Raw genomic sequence first — 19,412 nt, forward strand, 5'->3', positions numbered from 1 at the left:
AGTGTCCAGAGACCAGTGCCAAATGAGTGAAAGACCGGTGATTAAGAGCTCCTATATGCACATATGAAAAAAAGAGTGTGTAAGATGGTGATTACTATGTTGCATTTCTAGATGGGTCCACACAGCAAAAAAAACATATAACATGGACAAAACAAGTTATGATTTTGAAGTCGCCATACAAGTAAGACTCAAATTCCCATTCTTGGCTAAAAATAAGACACTTACATGCAAGTGTGGAAAGTGTTGAAGTCATCAACCTGAGTGCCAAAGACAAGGTATGCCAACTGAGCGTAAGCCAAGAAAACAATAAAAAACATAATGGCAAACCCTATAATGTCTTTGGCACAGCGAGACATGGTAGAAGACAACTGCGTCATGGTCTTATTGATACTAATAAATTTGAAGATCTGCGAAAATAAAAGTTTAGGTCATAAATCCATTTCACTTAACCAATTCAAGTGTATCTCAAACGTTAAGTAGTGTCTCCCCATTATTAACTGATCTTAGCAGCAAACGTCATAGAATAAAAGTATATCATTACATTGATGTGGAGGTGCCGGTGAAACCTGTTGGGACTATAACCTGGTGTCGTGTGATTTCAGACCTTTTCATTACACTGTCAGGGGTTCCAGTGATGAATGGTAGTGTCCCTACTTCTCAACCGGAAGGCCCAGGTTCAAGTCCCAGAGGTGCGTCAAAATATGTCTGAATAGGTTGATTAGAAATTTCCATAATCGCCCTTCCTTTAGTATCACTGGGTCAAATACTGGAATTCTCTCTGTAGTGATATTGTGGGTCTGCACTTACAGGGTCTGCAGCAGTTCACCACCACCTGCTCAAGGGCAACTAGGGACAGGCAGTAAGTTTGGATGCACCAGCAAAGCCCACACACTCTGAATTAGTGAAGAAAAAGAACAAGAAACAGCCATTCTTTCCCCAAGCCTGCTCTGTCATTTAATCTACCACTAACTCCAGACCTTGTCAAACCCTTAAAATAAATTAACGAAAATCAGTCTCAGGATTGAACGTTTTAATTGCTCTCCACAGCCTCAACAGTTCACTGGGAGAAGAGTGTTCCAGATTTCCATTCCCTTTCCCTGACATCACCCTTGGGTTTAGCTTTAAATTCAAAGTCCCACGATAGAGTAAAGAGTTTCTATTTTCTCTACCAAATCATTTAATTATCTGAAACACTTCAATTTAATTACCCACTACCCAGTTACAAAAGTAGCATAGTAATATCATCATTGGACTCAAATTTGAGAAACCCAAGTTGAAGCACTGGGTCATCTGTTAAAATCACACAGCAGCACAACAGGAAATTTAAATTCAATGAATAAATCAGGTCTCTGTGACATTGACTATGAAACTATCACTTTTTGTTTTAAGAGTCCTCTGGTTGACTGATGTCATTTAGCAAAAAAAAATCTGACATCTTTCCAGGTCTGGCCTACTTGATTCCAGACAAACAGCAGTGTGGTCAATGCTTAACTGTCCTCTGCTATGGCCCTACTGAGACATTCAGTTCAATCAGAAATGGGCAATAAATACTAATAAATACTAGTTTTGTCAATGATGGCAATGTCCAATGAAAGAATAAGTTTAAAAAAATACAGTATTCATCCAGCTCCGTGAGTTATCCTACCCTTTCAGTAGCAATGACTCCTGCATGAATGAAGACATAGTCATGAAGTGGGGTTAGCAACCTATTGGCATGAATTGAAGGCAGGGTATTTGGAAACATTGCGAGTAGTCACTGTAACATGTAGGCCAGATTGCACTTATTTGTGTTTTAGTATCTTATACCCATCCTATCATGCAGTTCACTATCCATATTTAAATTATAATCCTTACTACGACTAAATCTAAAAGAAATGAAATCAGCAAGTTAGGAGTTAAAAAGATTCGATCAAGGAACTTAATCTGGACGCTCAGGCTGTGTACCTACCTTAATCCATACAAAAAATACAACCACTGCAGCCATGTTGTTAAACTGAATCTGCCAATAAGCTAGAGACTCAAGATTGGGGTATGAATTCTGGTTCTCAAGCGACTCTCTCATGAGTTCATTAACTATTGATGTGCGATAGATATTGATGCAAATTGCTATCAAGGACAGCTGAAAAACAAGAAATTAAAACAATTACTATACCATTGAGCGAACATCACAAAGTTATACAACTTGGGTCAAGCAGTACTTAACTCGGATTAGGAGAAGAGGGTACAGAGGTTGTGGTAGTGTTCACAGACCACTCAACCAAGACAAGACTCAAGTCTACAGTACCACAAGATGGGGGATCTTGAGTGAGGAGGAGGAGTTAATTGCCTTCCTACATTAAAACAGTGACTGCACTTTGCCTGCTGTAAAGTGCTTCGACTTCCTGAGGTAATAAACGGTTCTATTAAAAATGTAAGGTTTTCTCTCTTCTGTAAGTAGTGTTGCAGGCCTAATGTCTTTCTTTAATTGCTAATATTAGTCAGTAATTTTGGAGGTCCCAACACATAATGCAGCAAAAATAGTCTCATCCTTTCCACAGACAGACACTTACCACAATAATTGCAACATCCAAACAGTTCCAAACACTCTTGAAGTAATATAGCTTGTGAATATAGATCTCCAGAATCTCCTCAATTATGTAGTAAAATACGAAAATACAGAAGGCAAGTTCACAGGCTGCCAGGAAATAGTCAAATGAGGATACATAGCGAATAAGTTTCACTGTCTGAAACTGCCAAGATGAAAGAGCACCGCCTGTTGCTGGGAATTCCACCACCAACCTAGGCAAATGGGACAAATAAAAAGACTAAAGATATGACCAACAGCATTCAATTCTTGATTTAACAGAGATTACATTAAAACATAATATAAAGTACCTAAACCAAACTGTAAATGGTCAAGATTCATCACAGAGTTCGATATCAGATGAATAAAAGTTAGAAACATCCAAAGAAAGTTTCTGATTTCCTCTCGATTATTCTGGAGTCTACAGTTTTGGTTCCCTTACATTAGGGAGGATAAACTTGCATTGGAAATAATTCAGTGAGAGATAACCAGGCTTATTCCTGGGATGATGGGTGGTCTTTGAGCCTAAACTCATTGGAGTTTAGAAGAACAAGAGGTGATTTATCGAAATGAGCTACCAAGAGGCTGAGATAGGATAGAAGGTGGGAAGATGTTTCCTTTCATGGGAGAATCTGAAATGGGGGACTTAGATTGGAAATAAGGGGTTTCACATTGAAGACAGCAATGAGGAGGAATGCATTTTCTCTCAGGAGATCTAAAATCTTCAGAATTCTCCTTCACACATTGAGCAGTAGAGGCTGCATCATAAAATACATTCAAGACTAAGTTAGACAGACTTTTGACTGACAAGGAAGTGAAGGGTTATGGGATGCAGACAGGAAAGTGGGGTCAAGGCCACAACTGGATCATGATGGTACCAAATACAGAAACAGGTTCAATGGGATCAACAGCCTACTCTTGATCGCAGTTCTTCTGATTTTATGACCTGGTAATTAGACACACTTTAAGAATACACTATCAAAATTCAAAATGCTCTCTGGCAATTAGGTGCATTGTCAACTCAAAAGCAAATGAATTTCCTACAAATATCATTTGTTGCTTTCAGTTAAAATGACAAATGGCTGAAGAACTGTTGTATGAGGGAGAGGTTTGTTACAATGTGAACTGCACTTTCATTGACAGGTTGGAGCAACCCTAGAAAAATGGTGCCAACCAGCTATTTCCAGCCACCTCTACAAGAGGTTGGACAGTCCAGAAAAATAGAAGACTTCAAAATCATGTTACATTGTAGAAGCCAGTCTCATTTGTCCATCCTCAATAATTTTATGGAAGCAAACAATCCTGTTTATGAAGCACCTAAGAAAAATGTACAGAGTTCTGATGTAAACTAGATGTAAAACATTAACTCTGTTTCTATCTCCACAGAAACTGCAAGACCTGTTGAGTTTCTCCAGCATCAATTGTTTTATATCTCCAGCATCCACAATTCTTTATTTTTTTTTAAAAGAAACATGTACCACAGCATTGCCAATATTTTCAATCATTTCATCAAGATTCCAATTGTGCTTGACATATATTCAAGTCTTTGTGTTTCTTCACATCTGTCACTTTGATTACTCATATTTCTAAATATTAAAAAGACCTACATTGTATTTAGTACTTACTTGAGGTCACAAGATTAACCTGTAATTAGACGAATGTTAGTCTTTTAAAAAAGGCAGAAAATGTTATGATAATTTAAATTGTCATCTTTTAAAAATATCCAACTTCTGCTTTGCCCTCTTCCCTAACATCAGAAAGTTATGATGAACGTATATCTCTCTTCAAAGTTTGTTACTTATAATTCAATTGTGCAAAACTGACCTCCTTTGTTAGTTTAAAATTTTTCAATTCCTAATAAAGGTGATATATCAAACTTGACCTTCTTTTGAGCAATAACGCAGAGCAGGTGACTGAAGTAAAAGTGGGGGATCACTTTGGGTCTATAGTGATCATCATTCAATTAGTTTCAAAATGATTATGGAGAAGGATAAGCCTTCAATAAAAGTTAAAGTTTTAATAGCAGCAAGGCAAATTTTAATGGTATGAGACAAAAACTTTCAAAAGTTGATTGCAGTAGACTGTTCACAGGTAAAAGGATGTCTGACAAGTGGGACGCATTCAAGAGTGTGATGACGAGAGTTCAGAGGCATTATGTTCCTGGTAGAGTGAAAGGTAAGATTAAGGAACAATGGATGAATAAAGATGTTGAGGTTCTAGTCAAGAAATAAAAGAGAATCTTATTTTAGATATAGACAACTTGGTTCAACTGAATCTCTTAATTGATATAAGAGGAGGGTAGGGGCATTCTTAACAAATAAATCAGGAAGGCAAAGAGGGGATATGAAATAGCATTGGCAGATAAGGTTAAGGATAAACCAAAGAAATTCTACAAATACATTAAAAGCAAGATGGTAACTAGAGAGAGGGTAGGGCCTCTTAAGGATCAAGGAGGTCATCTTTGTGTTGAACCCCAGGAGATGGGAGAGATACTAAACAAATGTTTAGCATCAGCTTTTACTGTGGAGAAAGAAATGGAGTGTGGAGAATGCATAGAAATAAACTGTGATGTTTTAAAAACAGTTCACATTACAGAAGAGAAGATTCGGGAGATCTTACCGAACATAAAGAGGGATAAATCTCCAGGACCTGATCTAATGTATCCCATAACATAGTGGGTGGTAAGGAAGGAAATTACGAGACCCCTTGCAGAAATATTTGCATCATCTATAATGACAGGTGAGGTGCCTGATGACTGGAGGGTGGTTAACGTTGTATCTCTGTTTAAGAAAGGTTGTTAAGGAGAAACTGGGGAACTACAGACCTGTGAGTCTGACTTCAGTTGTGGGTAAATTGTTGAAGGTGATTATAAAAGATAGGATTTATGGACATTCAGAGAGGCAAAATATGATTAGGGATAGTCTGCATGGTTTTGTGCAAGGAAAGTCATGTCTCACAAAATTCATTGAGATTTTTGAGGATGTTATCAAAAATATTGATGATGGCAGAGCAGCAGACATTGTTTATTTGGATTTTGGTAAAGCCCTTAACAAGATTCTGCATAGTAAACCAATTAGTAAAGTTAGATCACATGGGATTCAGGGTGAGCTTACCAATTGGATACATAACTGGCTTATCAATAGGAGACAGAGAATAATAGCGGAGGGTTGCTTTTCAGACTGAAGGCCTGCGACCAGCGGTGTTCCCACAGGGACCTGTTCTGGGACCTCTTTTCAAGACTAGGGGGCACATTTTTAAGATGAGAAGAGACAGATTTAAAAAAAGACATGAGGCAAATTTTTTACACAGCGGGTCGTTCGCATGTGGAATGAACTTCCTGAGGAAGTGGTGGATGCGGGTACAATTACAACTTTTCAAAGGCATTTGGATAAGTACATGAATAGAAAAGGTTTGGAGGGATATGGGTCAGGAGCAGGCAGGTGGGGCTTAGTTTAGTTTGGGAATATGTTCTGCATGGACTGTTTGGACTGAAGGGTCTGTTTCTGTGCTGTATGATTCTATAATCACTTATGGCAATTAAGACATGTACAATGACATTTTCTTTAGGCCACTGCCGACTGTCACCTAAAGTAAAAGCTAAGATGTTTTCTTTTACAAAAAGAAAAGCCAGTGAGTCTGAAGTTGCCAGCATGTATGTCTAACAAAAACGCATTTAAAACTTGTCATACCTGATCACACAAAACAAGTTAATGTTAGCATTGTAGACGGAGAAAGTAATAAACACAACCCTGGTGCCTCGATCAAGCCAGAGGTTCTCTTTCAGCACTTTTAACTTTGTTGCTGTCTCTTCTCTATTCCTTGCCAGGTCCAGGTAATATCCAGCTCCACTGTAGGTAGCGATTAACCCCCAGTAACTGGTCTCTTTCAAGTCTTCCTCACTTGTATAAACCCAGCTAATTTATTTTGAAAATAGAAGTGAAATAATTACTTCAGAAAATTTTTCTGGATTGCAATAGAACATACAAACCTTTGAGTACAGTTTCACATAATTCATTCAAGCAGGCCAATCTTTGCAAGTGACCGAAGATTCTGCATTCCAGGCTACTTGGCTACAGAAAATATCACAATTGACTCTGATACCACCTACAACTAGCTGTCACGAAATCATTCTTTCCTAGAGTCATGAAACACCAAATAAAAGCAGCAATGTTTGTTAATTATTTTTGGTGCCCTAACTGCTTTCAGCATCACAATAGCAACTTCTGGTGCCTCAACTATTGCCTGGCTGAGATCAGCCAATTCAGTCCAGGCCCAAAAATCAAATCTAGAAGTCAACAAAATGTGGGTACCTTGACCCAATGTGAAAACCAACTCCAATTATTTGTAAGTGATACAGTGAATTATCTTCAATGGTTAACTGGAAGAACTGGAACCAGCTGATAGACAGCAATATAATGGAACTTGTGTGTCAGTGAAGCCCATGCTTAGATCCACACAAAGGAAGCTGAAATGGGAAGCGATCCCATGCTCCCAACAGAGAGTGAACCACTACAGGAGTGGGTCAGTAACAGGGCAGCAACACAGTAAACCCAATTCTCCAATACATTCAAATTAATATTACAGACTACAGCATTTCCCTAGGTTTCCTTCTCTGAAATATTCAGGGCGTCAACTCACTTTGTTGCAAATGCAGTCAAAGGACAAAATTAAATTCATATCCTAAGCCGAAAACCCCTCATGCCAGGATAATGCTGACAGGGAGAACAGTTAAAGTGATTGCATCACTGCTGGTGAAAATGCCAAATGTTCCATTAAGAAAATAAAAAATCAGATCCAAACAACTCCACATAGGCTGCCCAGAATAGACATCATTGTCATTTTAAGATTATGCTTTCCGTTGTGCAGTACATTATTCCAGAGAGTCATCACTCATGATGAAGAATTTTCAACAACTACAGCAGAAATTAAAAGTAAAATGATACATACGCTGTTTTATCCATAAGGCCAAATGATGACGTATCTTCATTTGCAACTGAGTAGACATCATAGCATTCTTTGATTTCATCTTTTAGATCTTCATGTATTTTACAAGATTCATTCTTCACTTTCAGCTGCCTGATACGAGGCACTCCCAAAAGCAGATTTTCATAGTAAATGAAGCTTCTGTTCTCAGCCAGTGTTTCATTATTATACCATATATCCCAATAAAGCCCATCTAACAAAGGGCCTTCTGCGAACTAGGAAAAAAGACATTTAACAAACAAATGCACATTGGGTTTTCCCAATTGTCTGTGAAATGTATCAACACCTAAAGGGTCTTTTCAAAATATATATGCATGCTTTTCTTTTAAAAATGAACAATCTGCAATTTCAAATGAAGTTTCTTCCAGTTCCCCCAACTGCAGCATCCCTTGACCAAATACACACACACAAACTATTGTAGATCATGTGGTGTTGTTGACCCTGAGGGCTGTTGAAGAGTGAATTTAGGTAGATTCAGAATGCTATTAGGGAGTAAATTTGAGGATTTTAACCCAGCAATGAAGCAACATAGTTCCAAGTTAAGATGGGATGAGGGAACTTCCAGGTATTGGTGATCCCATGCACCTGCTGCTTTAGTCTTTCTTTATTTTTATGTTTTTGCAGAGTCTTTCAGATCTGGCTTCCTGATATAGACTCGATTAGAGTTTTTTGAGGAAGTTACCAAAAAGATGATGGCAGTGCAGTAGATGTTGTTTATTTGGATTTTAGTAAAGCCTTCGATAAGATTCCGCATAGTAGGCTAATTAGTAAAGTTAAGTCACGAGATTCAGGGTGAGCTTGCCAATTAGATACATAATTAGCTTAATAGCAGGAGGCAGAGAGTAATAGTGGAAGGTTGCTTTTCGGACTGGAGGCCTGTGACCAGCGGTGTTCCAAAGAGATCCGTTCTGGGTCGTCTTTTGTTATTTGGATGAGAATGTAGAAGGCATGGTTAGTAAGTTTGTGGACAACACCAAAATTGGTGGTATAGTAGACAGTGAAGAAGGTCTTCTAAGATTACAAAGGGCTCTTCATCAAATAGGACAATGGGCTGAAAAATGGCAGATGGACCTCAATCTGGATAAAAGCGAGATATTGCATTTTGGTACAACAAACAAGGGTACGGCTTATATAAGTAGTGGTAGGGCCTTGGGTAATGTTGTAGAACAGAGGGACCTAGGGGTGTAGGTACATAATCCTTTGAATTTTACATCACATATAGACAGGATGGTTAAAAAGGCGTTTGACATGCTTGACTTCATTGCTCAGACCTTTTGAGTATAGGAGTTGGGGAGAGATGTTGTAGTTGTATAGGACATTGATGAGGCCTCTTCTGGAATACTGAGTCCAGTTCTGGTTGCCCAGTCATAGGGAGGATATTATCAAGCTGTAGAGGGGTCAGAACAGACTTACCAGGATGTTGCTAGGTATGGAAGGTTTGAGTTATAAAGAAAGGCTGAATAGGCTGGGACTCTTTTCACTGGAGCGTAGGAGGTTGAGGGGCGACCTGATAGAAGTTTATAAAATATTGGTAGTGTTATAGGTATAGATAGTGTTAACGGTAGTGGTCTTTTCCCTAGGATGGGGGATTTCAAGACTAGGGGGCACATTTTTAAGATGAGAGGAGATTAAATTTAAAAAAGACATGAGGCGCAAATTTTTTACAGAGGGTGGTTTGCTTATGAAATGAACTTCCCAAGGAACTGGTGGATGTGGATACAATTGCAATATTTAAAAGACATTTGCATAGATATATGAATAGGAAAGGTTTGGAGGGGTATGGGCCAGGAGCAGGCAGGTTGGACTAGTTTAGTTTGGGATTATGTTCAGCATGGGCTGGTTGGACCAAAGGGTCTATTTCCATGCTGTATGACTATGTGTTTTGTTATTTAAATTCCTTAACCCTTCTCCACATGTCTCTCAAACATCCTCCAATTTTTTAAAATTAATTTAAGGGTGGTGGGTCATCATTCTGTAAAAACCTGTCCCAACTCCATTTTCAATAATCGAAAATCCTTTGGTTATTCATAAAGGCACTACAAAAAGGCGTCTAACATTTTGATGTATCCAACTTATGGTAAGTTTAAAACCAAGGCCACCAGATAATTTGCAATATAAACACATGCAAGCACAAGAATATGACTTATGGTTCATTACGCTTTGTGGTTGTATTTCAACCCCCTACATTTAAAGTATTCAAACAGCAACAGTACCTTCCAGAAATCATCCATGTCAGACACACTTTTGAAGTTGGTGTTCTCGTTTTTGGAAAAGGGTGTGTCTAGGAAGAGACTGGCCATGACTTTGGTGTAGTAGTACATATTGGAGCTGACCATTCCATAGGTCACTGTAGCAAAAATGTAAAAACATGTGGAAACTTTGTTTTAATGTTCATTCTGGAGATTTTTAAGGTAGATGAACATCTTCAACCAGTCGGAGTCCTCGTGACATAGCACATGAATGCAGTAATGTACAAGTTTACATTAGTGGACTGTTGAATTGGGCTATTTGAGTGGCTCAGTATCAGATTGTAAGAAATTAACACTGACATTGGCCGAACACCCTCATCACATCAGCTCTGTGATTCAAATTCATGGCTAATTTTACTGATTTATCTCCAGAACAAAGCTTAAATGGGGCCCTAACCTAACTTAAAGGCTGCATGTAGTGACACCATAAGTCCCAGCTAGAATGGAGGCCATCCTTATTTGTCAATCACAAACAAAATTTGAAGTGAAATGCAAGATGCAAAATGTTGGATATAATTTGCAAATTAAGCTTAATTCTACTTATCCATTCAATTTCTTACTTCAAATGCCCAGACAACAAATGGTAATGTTTAACCCAACAGCTTGTGGTCATATTTGGTTATTCTAAGAGCATGTGTAGTTTGGAGTTTGCAAACTGTGTATCAACAGGAATTACAAGCATCCTGAGAGAATACTAGAATTTCTTAGCTCTTTCCAAAAGACAAGCTTAGGATGGAATTCCAAAATGTTATTTTATGCAAAAGATTAGTCAGTGTTAAATACTCTCCTCTATTATAAACAGCTCAGGCAGACAGTAGTCACCTTGGTTTTTCTGTTCATAGGAAGGAAAATACATTGTTTACTGAGGATTTTTTTTTTGGTCATTCATCCTTATATTGGTTTTATATCAAGTTAGAAACGATCCCCAAACTCTCTCAGGCTTGAGGTAATTTTACGTTTAAACTTAAACAGCAGCACATTCAATGACCTTGTGTGCTTTACCATGTAATTTACGGAAATTTATGTTTGTTACAGATTGAATAAGTCAGCAAACTCACTAGCAGAGCACAAAGATACATTTAACATTTCCATGCTTCTGATCCCAAAAACCCAAGCTCTCAAAGTTCAGTAATGACAGGCCCCTTTCAAGTGCTTGCAGATCCCAAGACTTTTCCAAGTTATGTCAGTGACCCAGCTCATGCTAAATGGCATAATACCTATTTCTTACAGAAACCTCACAAGCAATTTGAGTAACGCCACAGGAAATTTCTCTTTTTAACTATTCATTGTTAACTATTATCTATTTAACTATTTACATAATGGGAGGTGATGGCCTTCTGATATTAACACTGGATTATTAATCTAGAGACCCAGTGGCAGATGATGGAATTTGAATTCAATAAAAAATCTGGGATTAAGAGTTTAATGATGATGATGAAACCATTACCAATCATCGGAAAAACTATCTGGTTCACTCATGTCCTTTAAGGAAATCTGCCATTCTCATCTGGCCTGGCCTATGTGTGATTCCAGGCCTACAGCAATGTGGGTGACTGCCCCCTAGGCAATTAGGGATGGACAATAAATACTGGCCTGGCCAGCAATGTCCACATCCCATGAATGAATAAAAAAAAACTCAATGAATAGCTGCAGTCAGTGTGTATTGCTCTTCCCCAAATGCCCACAACAAGGCCATCCAATACATCCAAAAGTTCCAGCAAGCCACTAGTTTCATACCAACAAAAGGCTTTGAATCCACAAACAATGAAACAAAGAAATTTGGTAAAGAATGAGGAAACGAGGAAGGGATGTCAAACCTTATAATAAAGTCAGCAATTAGATCAGAGAATCCCTCACAGTGTGGAAGCAGGCCATTAAGCCCATCGAGTCCACACAAACCCTCCGAACAACATCCCACCCAGACCCACACTCTAGATCCTTTAACCCTGCATTTCCCATTGCTAACCCATCCAGCCTGCACATCCCTGGACACTATGGGCAATTCAGCTTGGCTCATTCACCTAACTTGCATATCTTTGGACTATGGGAAGAAACTGAAGCACCCAGAGGAAACCCACGCAGACACAGGGAGAATGTGCAAACTCCACAGACAGTCACCCGAGGCTGGGATTGAACCCAGCTCCCTGGCACAGTGAGGCAGCAAGTGCTAACCACCGAGACACTGTGTCGCGTTGAATTAGGACTCAGCTACAGCACTGATGATATTTCTGGGTACTACAATTTATAAGGTGGTCATGGTCTTGGAGAAGCTGCAGGGAAGATTAGTGACTACTTGGGATGAGGGACATCATCTGGACAGACTACAGAAGCTGGGATTGTTGCCTTCAGAACAGAGAAGCCCAGGAGTGAGTAAATAATCAAAACTATAGGAGTATTAATAGAGTCAATGGGGGAAACTTCCCACTGGGAGGCCATTTTTTTTTTAAAAAGCGCACAGCAAGTTACTATGACCTGGAATGTGCTGCCTTAAAGGATAGTACAAACAGATTCTATAGTAACTTTCCAAAGGGAACTGGATATCTACTTGAAAAGAAAAAGTATTGCTGGGCTATAGGGAATGAGGAGTGGGACTGATTGGATTGCTCAAGAGTCAGCAAAGACAAGAAATGGTCTCCTACACTGTACAATTCCATAGTTCTAAGTCTATCTCTAGTCCATACAATGTCAAATCATTCCCCTGAATCGGACCAGGTCATTTTATCAGCTGGTTACATAGTTCAAGATGAACAATCTCAGCCTATATAAACTCTACTGAATCCATCCTTAACGCAAGTGAAATTAGTCTTTTTGCAACCAGACAGCAGGGTTTAACTCACTGTAATAGAATTCCAGAGGCCCAGACTAATGCGCTGACATGGATTCAAAACCCACCGTTTCATCCGGCCAGATTTAAATTATACTAATACATTTGGAATGTAGTTTCAGTAATGATGGCAATGTAATTCACTAACGTCCTTCACAGAAGGAAAACTGCTGTCCTTACCTGATCTGACTTACGTGTCATTCCAAAACCACAGCAGTGGGGTTGACTCTTAAATGTCCCCTAAAATGGCTAAGCAAACTACTCAGATCAAAGACAGTTAGAGATGAACAACAAATGTTGGCTTTGCCAGTGATGCCCACATCCCACAAAACAATTAAAAAACACAATTTCTGTCCACCTTCAACAGCACAACTCGTTCTACAAAGAGAGGAAAATGCTAAAGAATCATAATTCTCCTCGAATAGTAAACAATTTTAAAATGCTAAAGAAAAAAAAATACAAAACTGCAGATGCTGGAAATCAGAAACAAAAACTGAAATTGCTTGAAAAACTCAGCAGGTCTGGCAGCATTTGCAGAGAGAAATCAGAGATAATGTTTTGGGGCCAGCGACCCTTCTTCAGAATTGAACCGAGTTCAGAAGGTGGGTCACTGGACCTGAAACATTATCTCTGCTAAGTGGCTATGAATGATAATGGCAGGTTGACCTTTACAAGAGGTACAGGAGCAAGTGTTTCTTCAACTTTGCAGAGCCTTGGCGAGACCTGAAGTACTGTGTGCTGGTTTGGTCTTCCGAAACAAGAAATGATATACTTTGCCATAAAGAGAATGCAGACAAGGCTCACCAAACTGATTTCTGGGACAGCAAGTTTGTTGTATGAGGAGAGATTAGATAGACTGGGCCTCACTGGAATTTAGAAGAATGAGAGGGGATTGCATTTCAACGTATACAATTCTGACAGGGTTGGACATACTGAACGGAGAGATGATGTTGCTCTCTGGCCAGAGGCTCAGAACAAGGGGTCACAGTCTCTGGATACATGGTAGGCCATCTTTGGACTAAATTGAGGTGAAATTTCTTCACTCAGAAGGTGGTAACCCTGCAGAATTCTCTCCCACAGAAGGGTGTGGAGGTGAAGTCTCGGAATATATTTAAGAAAGAAATAGATAGATTTCTAGAAGCTAAGGGTGTCAGTGGGTACAGGGAGAGAGCAGGCTCTGAGTCAAAGGATCAATCACGATGGAGCAAGCTTGAACGGTTCAATGGCCTACTCCTGCCATTATTTTCTATGCTTTTATTGCATGTTCTGTAGTTTGGTCACTCGTAGGAGGATGCATCAGTCTTGGTTAATTGTGATAAAGATAATCAATTGTCTAATCTAATGTGCACTCAAACCTGTTGTGTATGTTCAACATTTTCTACTTGCTCGAACACAAACCATTTCCAATTCTCCCTCCAACCCTAAGACTAAATCTCGACAAACGGCAGAGTATTAGGAAAATCCCAGGATCAAGCAAACAACTGATCATCCAAGCTGATCTGCCTCTCAGCTGTAAATTCATAATAACACTGCAGTTATCAAGGTAGACCTTATTGAAGTGATTCACACTTCAACACTGCTACTTTGTCAGTCTGACTGGAATGAAATGTTGAATTTATACAGAGAGAAAAATACCTACTTAAATACAAAAAAGTGGAAGAAAAAACCTGAATGAAAACCCGAGACCAAAAAATCCCTACTAGGGCCGCATAAAGGTTAGTTCTGCTGCCTCACAGGACCCAGGCTCAATTCCAGCCTTAGGCAACTGCGTGTGGAATTTGTACATTCTCCCCACGCCGGCGTGGATTTCACCGGATGCTCCAGTTTCCTCCCACAGTCCAAAGATGTGCAGACTAGGTGGATCGGCCATTCTAAATTGCTGTGTAGCATGCAGGCTATGTTGGTTAACTATGGTAAATGTGGGGTTACAGGGATAAGGTGGGATGCTCTTTGGATAGTCAATACAATCTTGGTGGGATGAATGGCCTCGATCCGCACTGTAGGGATTCTACAATTCTCTTCAATGATTTCAATGAGCATAACAGATGTAAAGCACACTCAAATGTGAAACATTGCTGCTTCAATTATTCAATCAGGATATTCTTAGCCTTACTGAATTCAATCAACTTTTCCAAGTGTTGGTCACAATATTGGAAAGATTCCATTAGTATGAACAAATTCCAATATTCTGAATTATATGTGAACTCACAAAATAATATTACTATTCCTTTTTGCTCAGCCAAGCAACTAGTGGTTCCACTTACAGACACACAGAATCACAAGGAAAATGCTGTATGTCACCATCTCCCGCAGCATGCTCTTCAGGTACCTTTCTCTGCTCACAGCATGATCCACAGTCAGTCGTGTCCCCCATAAAGCTTAAGAGAGAATAAAACAGGGAAGAGACATGAACTTTTGTAAAATCAGGCTAAAAAATATTCAGCAACATAAAGAATTTCAAACAGTTATAAGTCTGCACAGCATTTTAAACAAGGTTATTAAAAAGCAAAACATTTAGATTTAGATCTTTAGAGCACAAATATACATAAAAAGATAGAATTTCACAAAGGTTTAAAACGCCACAAAAGCAATTTTCATACCAAAACAATCACAGCACGATGCATGACGTAACACACTTTTGCTTTAGCATTTTGGATGAACTGCAAGACCATTCAAAGGCTTCTATTAGCTATCAGCGTTCCATCAGGATATTGCACTCCATCAAGTAGCCTACAGTTATACGAGCAACACATCCACCGAACTGCCCCTACAATCAGATGTTTAAATATATTATTTGTTTATGGGCAATGGGTGCCGATGGCTGAGCCAGCATTTATTGCTCATTCCTAATTGCCCCTTGCAAGGTGAGTCCACTAAAGTATTTTTGGTCTGTAACAACGGTATTTTTTAAGAGAATTTCTGGTTTTATTTAAGGAAAAAATAAATATTCAATAAAGTAAGGTAAAGTCACTATAGTCTTACCAGACCACAGGACTGTTCTGTCATTAGAGTGAGAAGATTGGCAGGATCACCACACTTCAGATGATGGAGAGGCTGAGAAAGAGAGTCCTTCATGGTAACTTCACATGGTACAGGAACTGAACCCATGTTTTTGGCATCACTCTACAACACAAACCAGCTGTCCAGCCAACTGAACCAACCCAACCTCCAAACACTCAACATAACCACCTGTACAAAGTGAGAAATAGCTGTGTCAGGGAGATGAAACTGATCAACAAAGCAAATGTCACAAATTCAAAGTTTACATTGGCAAATCTCAATCCTACCAGCTAGGTAGACTAAATTGTTTCTAATAGAACCAAGCACATTTCAATTAAAACCTCAAAGTTTAAGTGATTCTAGTTTCTGATGAAATAAAACTTATAACACATTTAAATTGGTGCTCTAAGTCCAATTATCTGCTGCACCTGCCTCAATATGTACCTGCCATATAAATGCCAGTCAGGCGTAGATGATTATCACTGCATTTGGCCTGACCTTGTCATACGCTTCTGCCTTTTCCTTCTGAAGTTTAATGGGGATTTGATGATGCTCCACCAATCAAACAAACTGCCAACCCCTGTCTAAATCTGTTCTCGATAAGCATAAAGGTTTACAACACAGTACAAAGAAAAGCTCATTGGCCCATCACATCTGTCCCAGTCAAAAACAAGCATCTGCATATTCTACTCCCATTTTGCAACATTTGACCCATAGCCTTAAGACAGCACGAGAGATTTAGGGAGGGAATTCCAGAGTTCAGGGCTGCAAGCAACTGAAGGCACAGCCACCAACGGTGAAGCGACAGGAAACGGGGTTGCTCGACAGGCTGGGATTGGACGAAGACTGCGATCTCAGACGATTAATGAAGGTTACAGAGACAGGTGGGATGTACAGGCTAGAGGAGGTTAGAGAGAAAGGAAAGGGTGTAGGGCCTGGAGAAGGTTAGAGAGACAGGGAGGGAGAGAAACCATGGAAGAATTTGAAAATGAGATAGAGAAATTTGAAGTCAAGCTACATAGCGGCCTGGAGTGGGTAAGGACAGTAGGTTTCTGTCATAAAAGAGACAATACATTTATTTTTGTTTGTTAATAAGAGCTGGGTGTCACTGTCTGGGCTTGTAGGTCCATTCCCCAACAGCCAGGTACTTTAGGGTGTCATGGTGGCTCAGTGGTTAAAATGGCTGCCTCACAGCACCAGGGACCCGGGTTCAATTCCACCCTCGGGTGACTGTCTGTGTGGAATTTGCATGTTCTCCCCATATCTGACGATGTGCAGGTTAGGTCAACTGGCCAAGCTAAATTGCCCATAGTGTCTAGGAATGTGCAGGCCTGGTGGATTATCCAAGGGAAATGGAGGGATTGGGTGGGTGCACTTCAAGGGTCAGTGCACATTTGATGGCCTCGTTCTGCACTGTAGATATTTTATATTCCATGCCGTTTGTTTTCCATTTGATTCAATCCGCCTGCATTTCATTTTAGATTTGGCATATCATGCAATACCTGAAGCCTTTCTCTAGACATTAGGCCAAATCCTGGATTCGGAAGTCGGAAAACATATTGCAAAAGATTGAAATTCATGCCGAGTGCTAAGTTTAAAGTATTCCCACCATAAACAAAAATCAGCAGAAATTATTTTTGTACTGATATCTGAACTGTTCACTGCAAAGTGAATTTTGGGTGGGATTTTCTGGCATAAAAATTTATTTTTCCTATCATTCTTCAGGAGAGATTATAACTGAAAAGTACATTCTTTCCGTGCTAAATCAGATTGCTGTATTACATCACGATTTATCAAATGCAAACTGACATCAGATCATGGCTAATACATTTGTACATCTCATTACAAAAATACTAGCTGTACAAACATTACAGCACTGCCCCTTGAATTCATAAAACTATGAGCGATTAAAACCAACAGTAAAGAAGGAAGATCAAGGTTCTGTAATTGTCTTATCAAGCAAAGACCAACATATTCAAGGACTTAGTGCTGGGGATCAACAGATAAACCAGGTTTCCAAAATTGCATCTGTTGCCCTCTGTCAAACAATATTAGAGAAGTAAATCAGAAGAGTTGAGCGTGGGACAACAGAACACTCAGTCATTTCAGGAGTCAGAATGGATAACCATGCATTTGGCTCTTTGATGGTCAGATTAGTCATACATAATTTTTCTATTGCTACATCTCTGTACCTTTGAAAGAAACAGCAGCTAGAATTCTGAAAGACTCGAACATACATGGCACAATCACACATCAACAACCATAACAGCAAGAGTCATAGAGTTGTACAGCACGAAAAAAAGACCCTTCAGTCCAACTCATCCATGCCGACCAGATATCCGAAATTAATCTAGTCCCATTTGCCAGCATTTGGCTCATATCCCTCTCAACCCTTCCTATTCTTATACCCATCCAGATGCCTTTTAAATGTTCTAACTGTACCAGCCCCCAGCACTTCCTTTGGCAGCTTATTCAATACACACACCACCCTCTGCATGAAAACATTGCCCCTTAAATCCATATAAATCTTTCCCCTCTCACCTTAAACCTATGCCCTCTAGTTTTGGACTCCCCTCCCTGGAAAATAAGACTTTGGCTATTCACCCTATCAATGCCCCTCATGATTTTATAAACCTCTATAAAGGTCATTGTTCAAGCATCTGAAGCTTCAGGGAAAATAGCCCCAGTCTATTCAGCCTCTCCCCCTATAGCTCAAACCCTCCAACCCTGGCAACATCCTTGTAAATCTTTTCTGCACCCTTTTTAAGTTTTAACAACATCTTTCCTACAGCAGGGAGACCACAACTGAATGCAGTATTCCAAAAGTGGCCTAACCAATGTCCTGTACAGCTGCAACGAAACATCCCAACTCCTATACTCAATGCACTGACCAATACAAGCAAGTGTACCAAACGCGTTCTTCACTATCCTGTCTATCTGTGACTCCACCTTCAAGGAACTATGAACCTGCACCCCAAGGTCTTTTTGTTCAGCAACACTCCCAGGACCCTACCGTTACGTGCATTAGTTCTACTCTGATTTGCCATACCAAAATGCAACACCTCACATTTATCGAATCTGGAAGCGCATGCCATTAATGGGTTTCTCACACTTATCTCTATATCTTGGTCACACCTAATCATGGTTTGTCAGTTCACTTCTGTATGTGAGATAGTAAAATAAAATCATTGTCACAAGTAATGCAAGTGTTTTCCAAATATCCTTTCTACTTTCGCATCACTTACCCTTTACGTCCACAGTCCTACTAAACACCCATAACATATGAAGCCATTTCTCTCTACTTTAGAGATAGTAGGATCTGAAGAAGGGTCTAGGCCCGAAGCGTCAGCTTTCCTGCTCCTCTGATGCTGCTTGGCCTGCTGTGTTCATCCAGCTCTACACCTTGTTATCTCTCTACTTTATCACATTCTCGTAATGTCTCAAATGTTTATCACATCACTCCTTAACTTTTGAATTCAAAGAACAGACAGACACGCACCTATTTAGAGGTCTTGCCTGACAATGTTGCAATACTTATTTTCTCGCAATACTTATTTTCTACACAACCTAGACTATCTGGTTAGATCCCAGGAACTCAAACCTGCAGCATTTGGATTACAGACCTTTGGTCTTTAGAACAACGTTCAGGTTTCTAACATGTGCTAAAATCCATTGCTATGTAGAACAGTCACTAAACAAAGCCACCAATAAATCCACACATGGAGTTTGTTGTCGATCACTCAAGTGTGCATTACTTCCACTAACAGATGAGCTGTCATTAGGATTAGAGTTT

The 19,412-nt window shown here is 39.5% G+C and overlaps 1 protein-coding gene across 3 annotated transcripts in view; it reads right to left on the minus strand.

Moving 5' to 3' along the window:
- pkd2 (polycystic kidney disease 2) overlaps nucleotides 1–19,412 on the minus strand; it is a 33,577-nt gene that overhangs the window by 11,652 nt on the left and 2,513 nt on the right. The window contains exons 2-9 of one of the 3 annotated variants that reach the window (XM_048599012.1): nucleotides 15,602–15,808; nucleotides 14,884–14,997; nucleotides 9,760–9,893; nucleotides 7,511–7,761; nucleotides 6,253–6,477; nucleotides 2,550–2,778; nucleotides 1,949–2,119; nucleotides 226–407 (exon numbers count right to left, since the gene is read on the minus strand). In XM_048599012.1, the coding sequence (XP_048454969.1) occupies nucleotides 226–407; nucleotides 1,949–2,119; nucleotides 2,550–2,778; nucleotides 6,253–6,477; nucleotides 7,511–7,761; nucleotides 9,760–9,893; nucleotides 14,884–14,935 (1,244 nt within the window). In that variant the 5' untranslated portion in view covers nucleotides 14,936–14,997; nucleotides 15,602–15,808. The remainder of the gene's footprint in view (nucleotides 1–225; nucleotides 408–1,948; nucleotides 2,120–2,549; nucleotides 2,779–6,252; nucleotides 6,478–7,510; nucleotides 7,762–9,759; nucleotides 9,894–14,883; nucleotides 14,998–15,601; nucleotides 15,809–19,412) is intronic. The other 2 variants (XM_048598999.1, XM_048599005.1) reach the window with 2 other exon arrangements.

Source organism: Rhincodon typus, chromosome 1 (assembly GCF_021869965.1).
Source record: "Rhincodon typus isolate 14 chromosome 1, sRhiTyp1.1, whole genome shotgun sequence".
NCBI lineage: Eukaryota > Metazoa > Chordata > Chondrichthyes > Orectolobiformes > Rhincodontidae > Rhincodon > Rhincodon typus.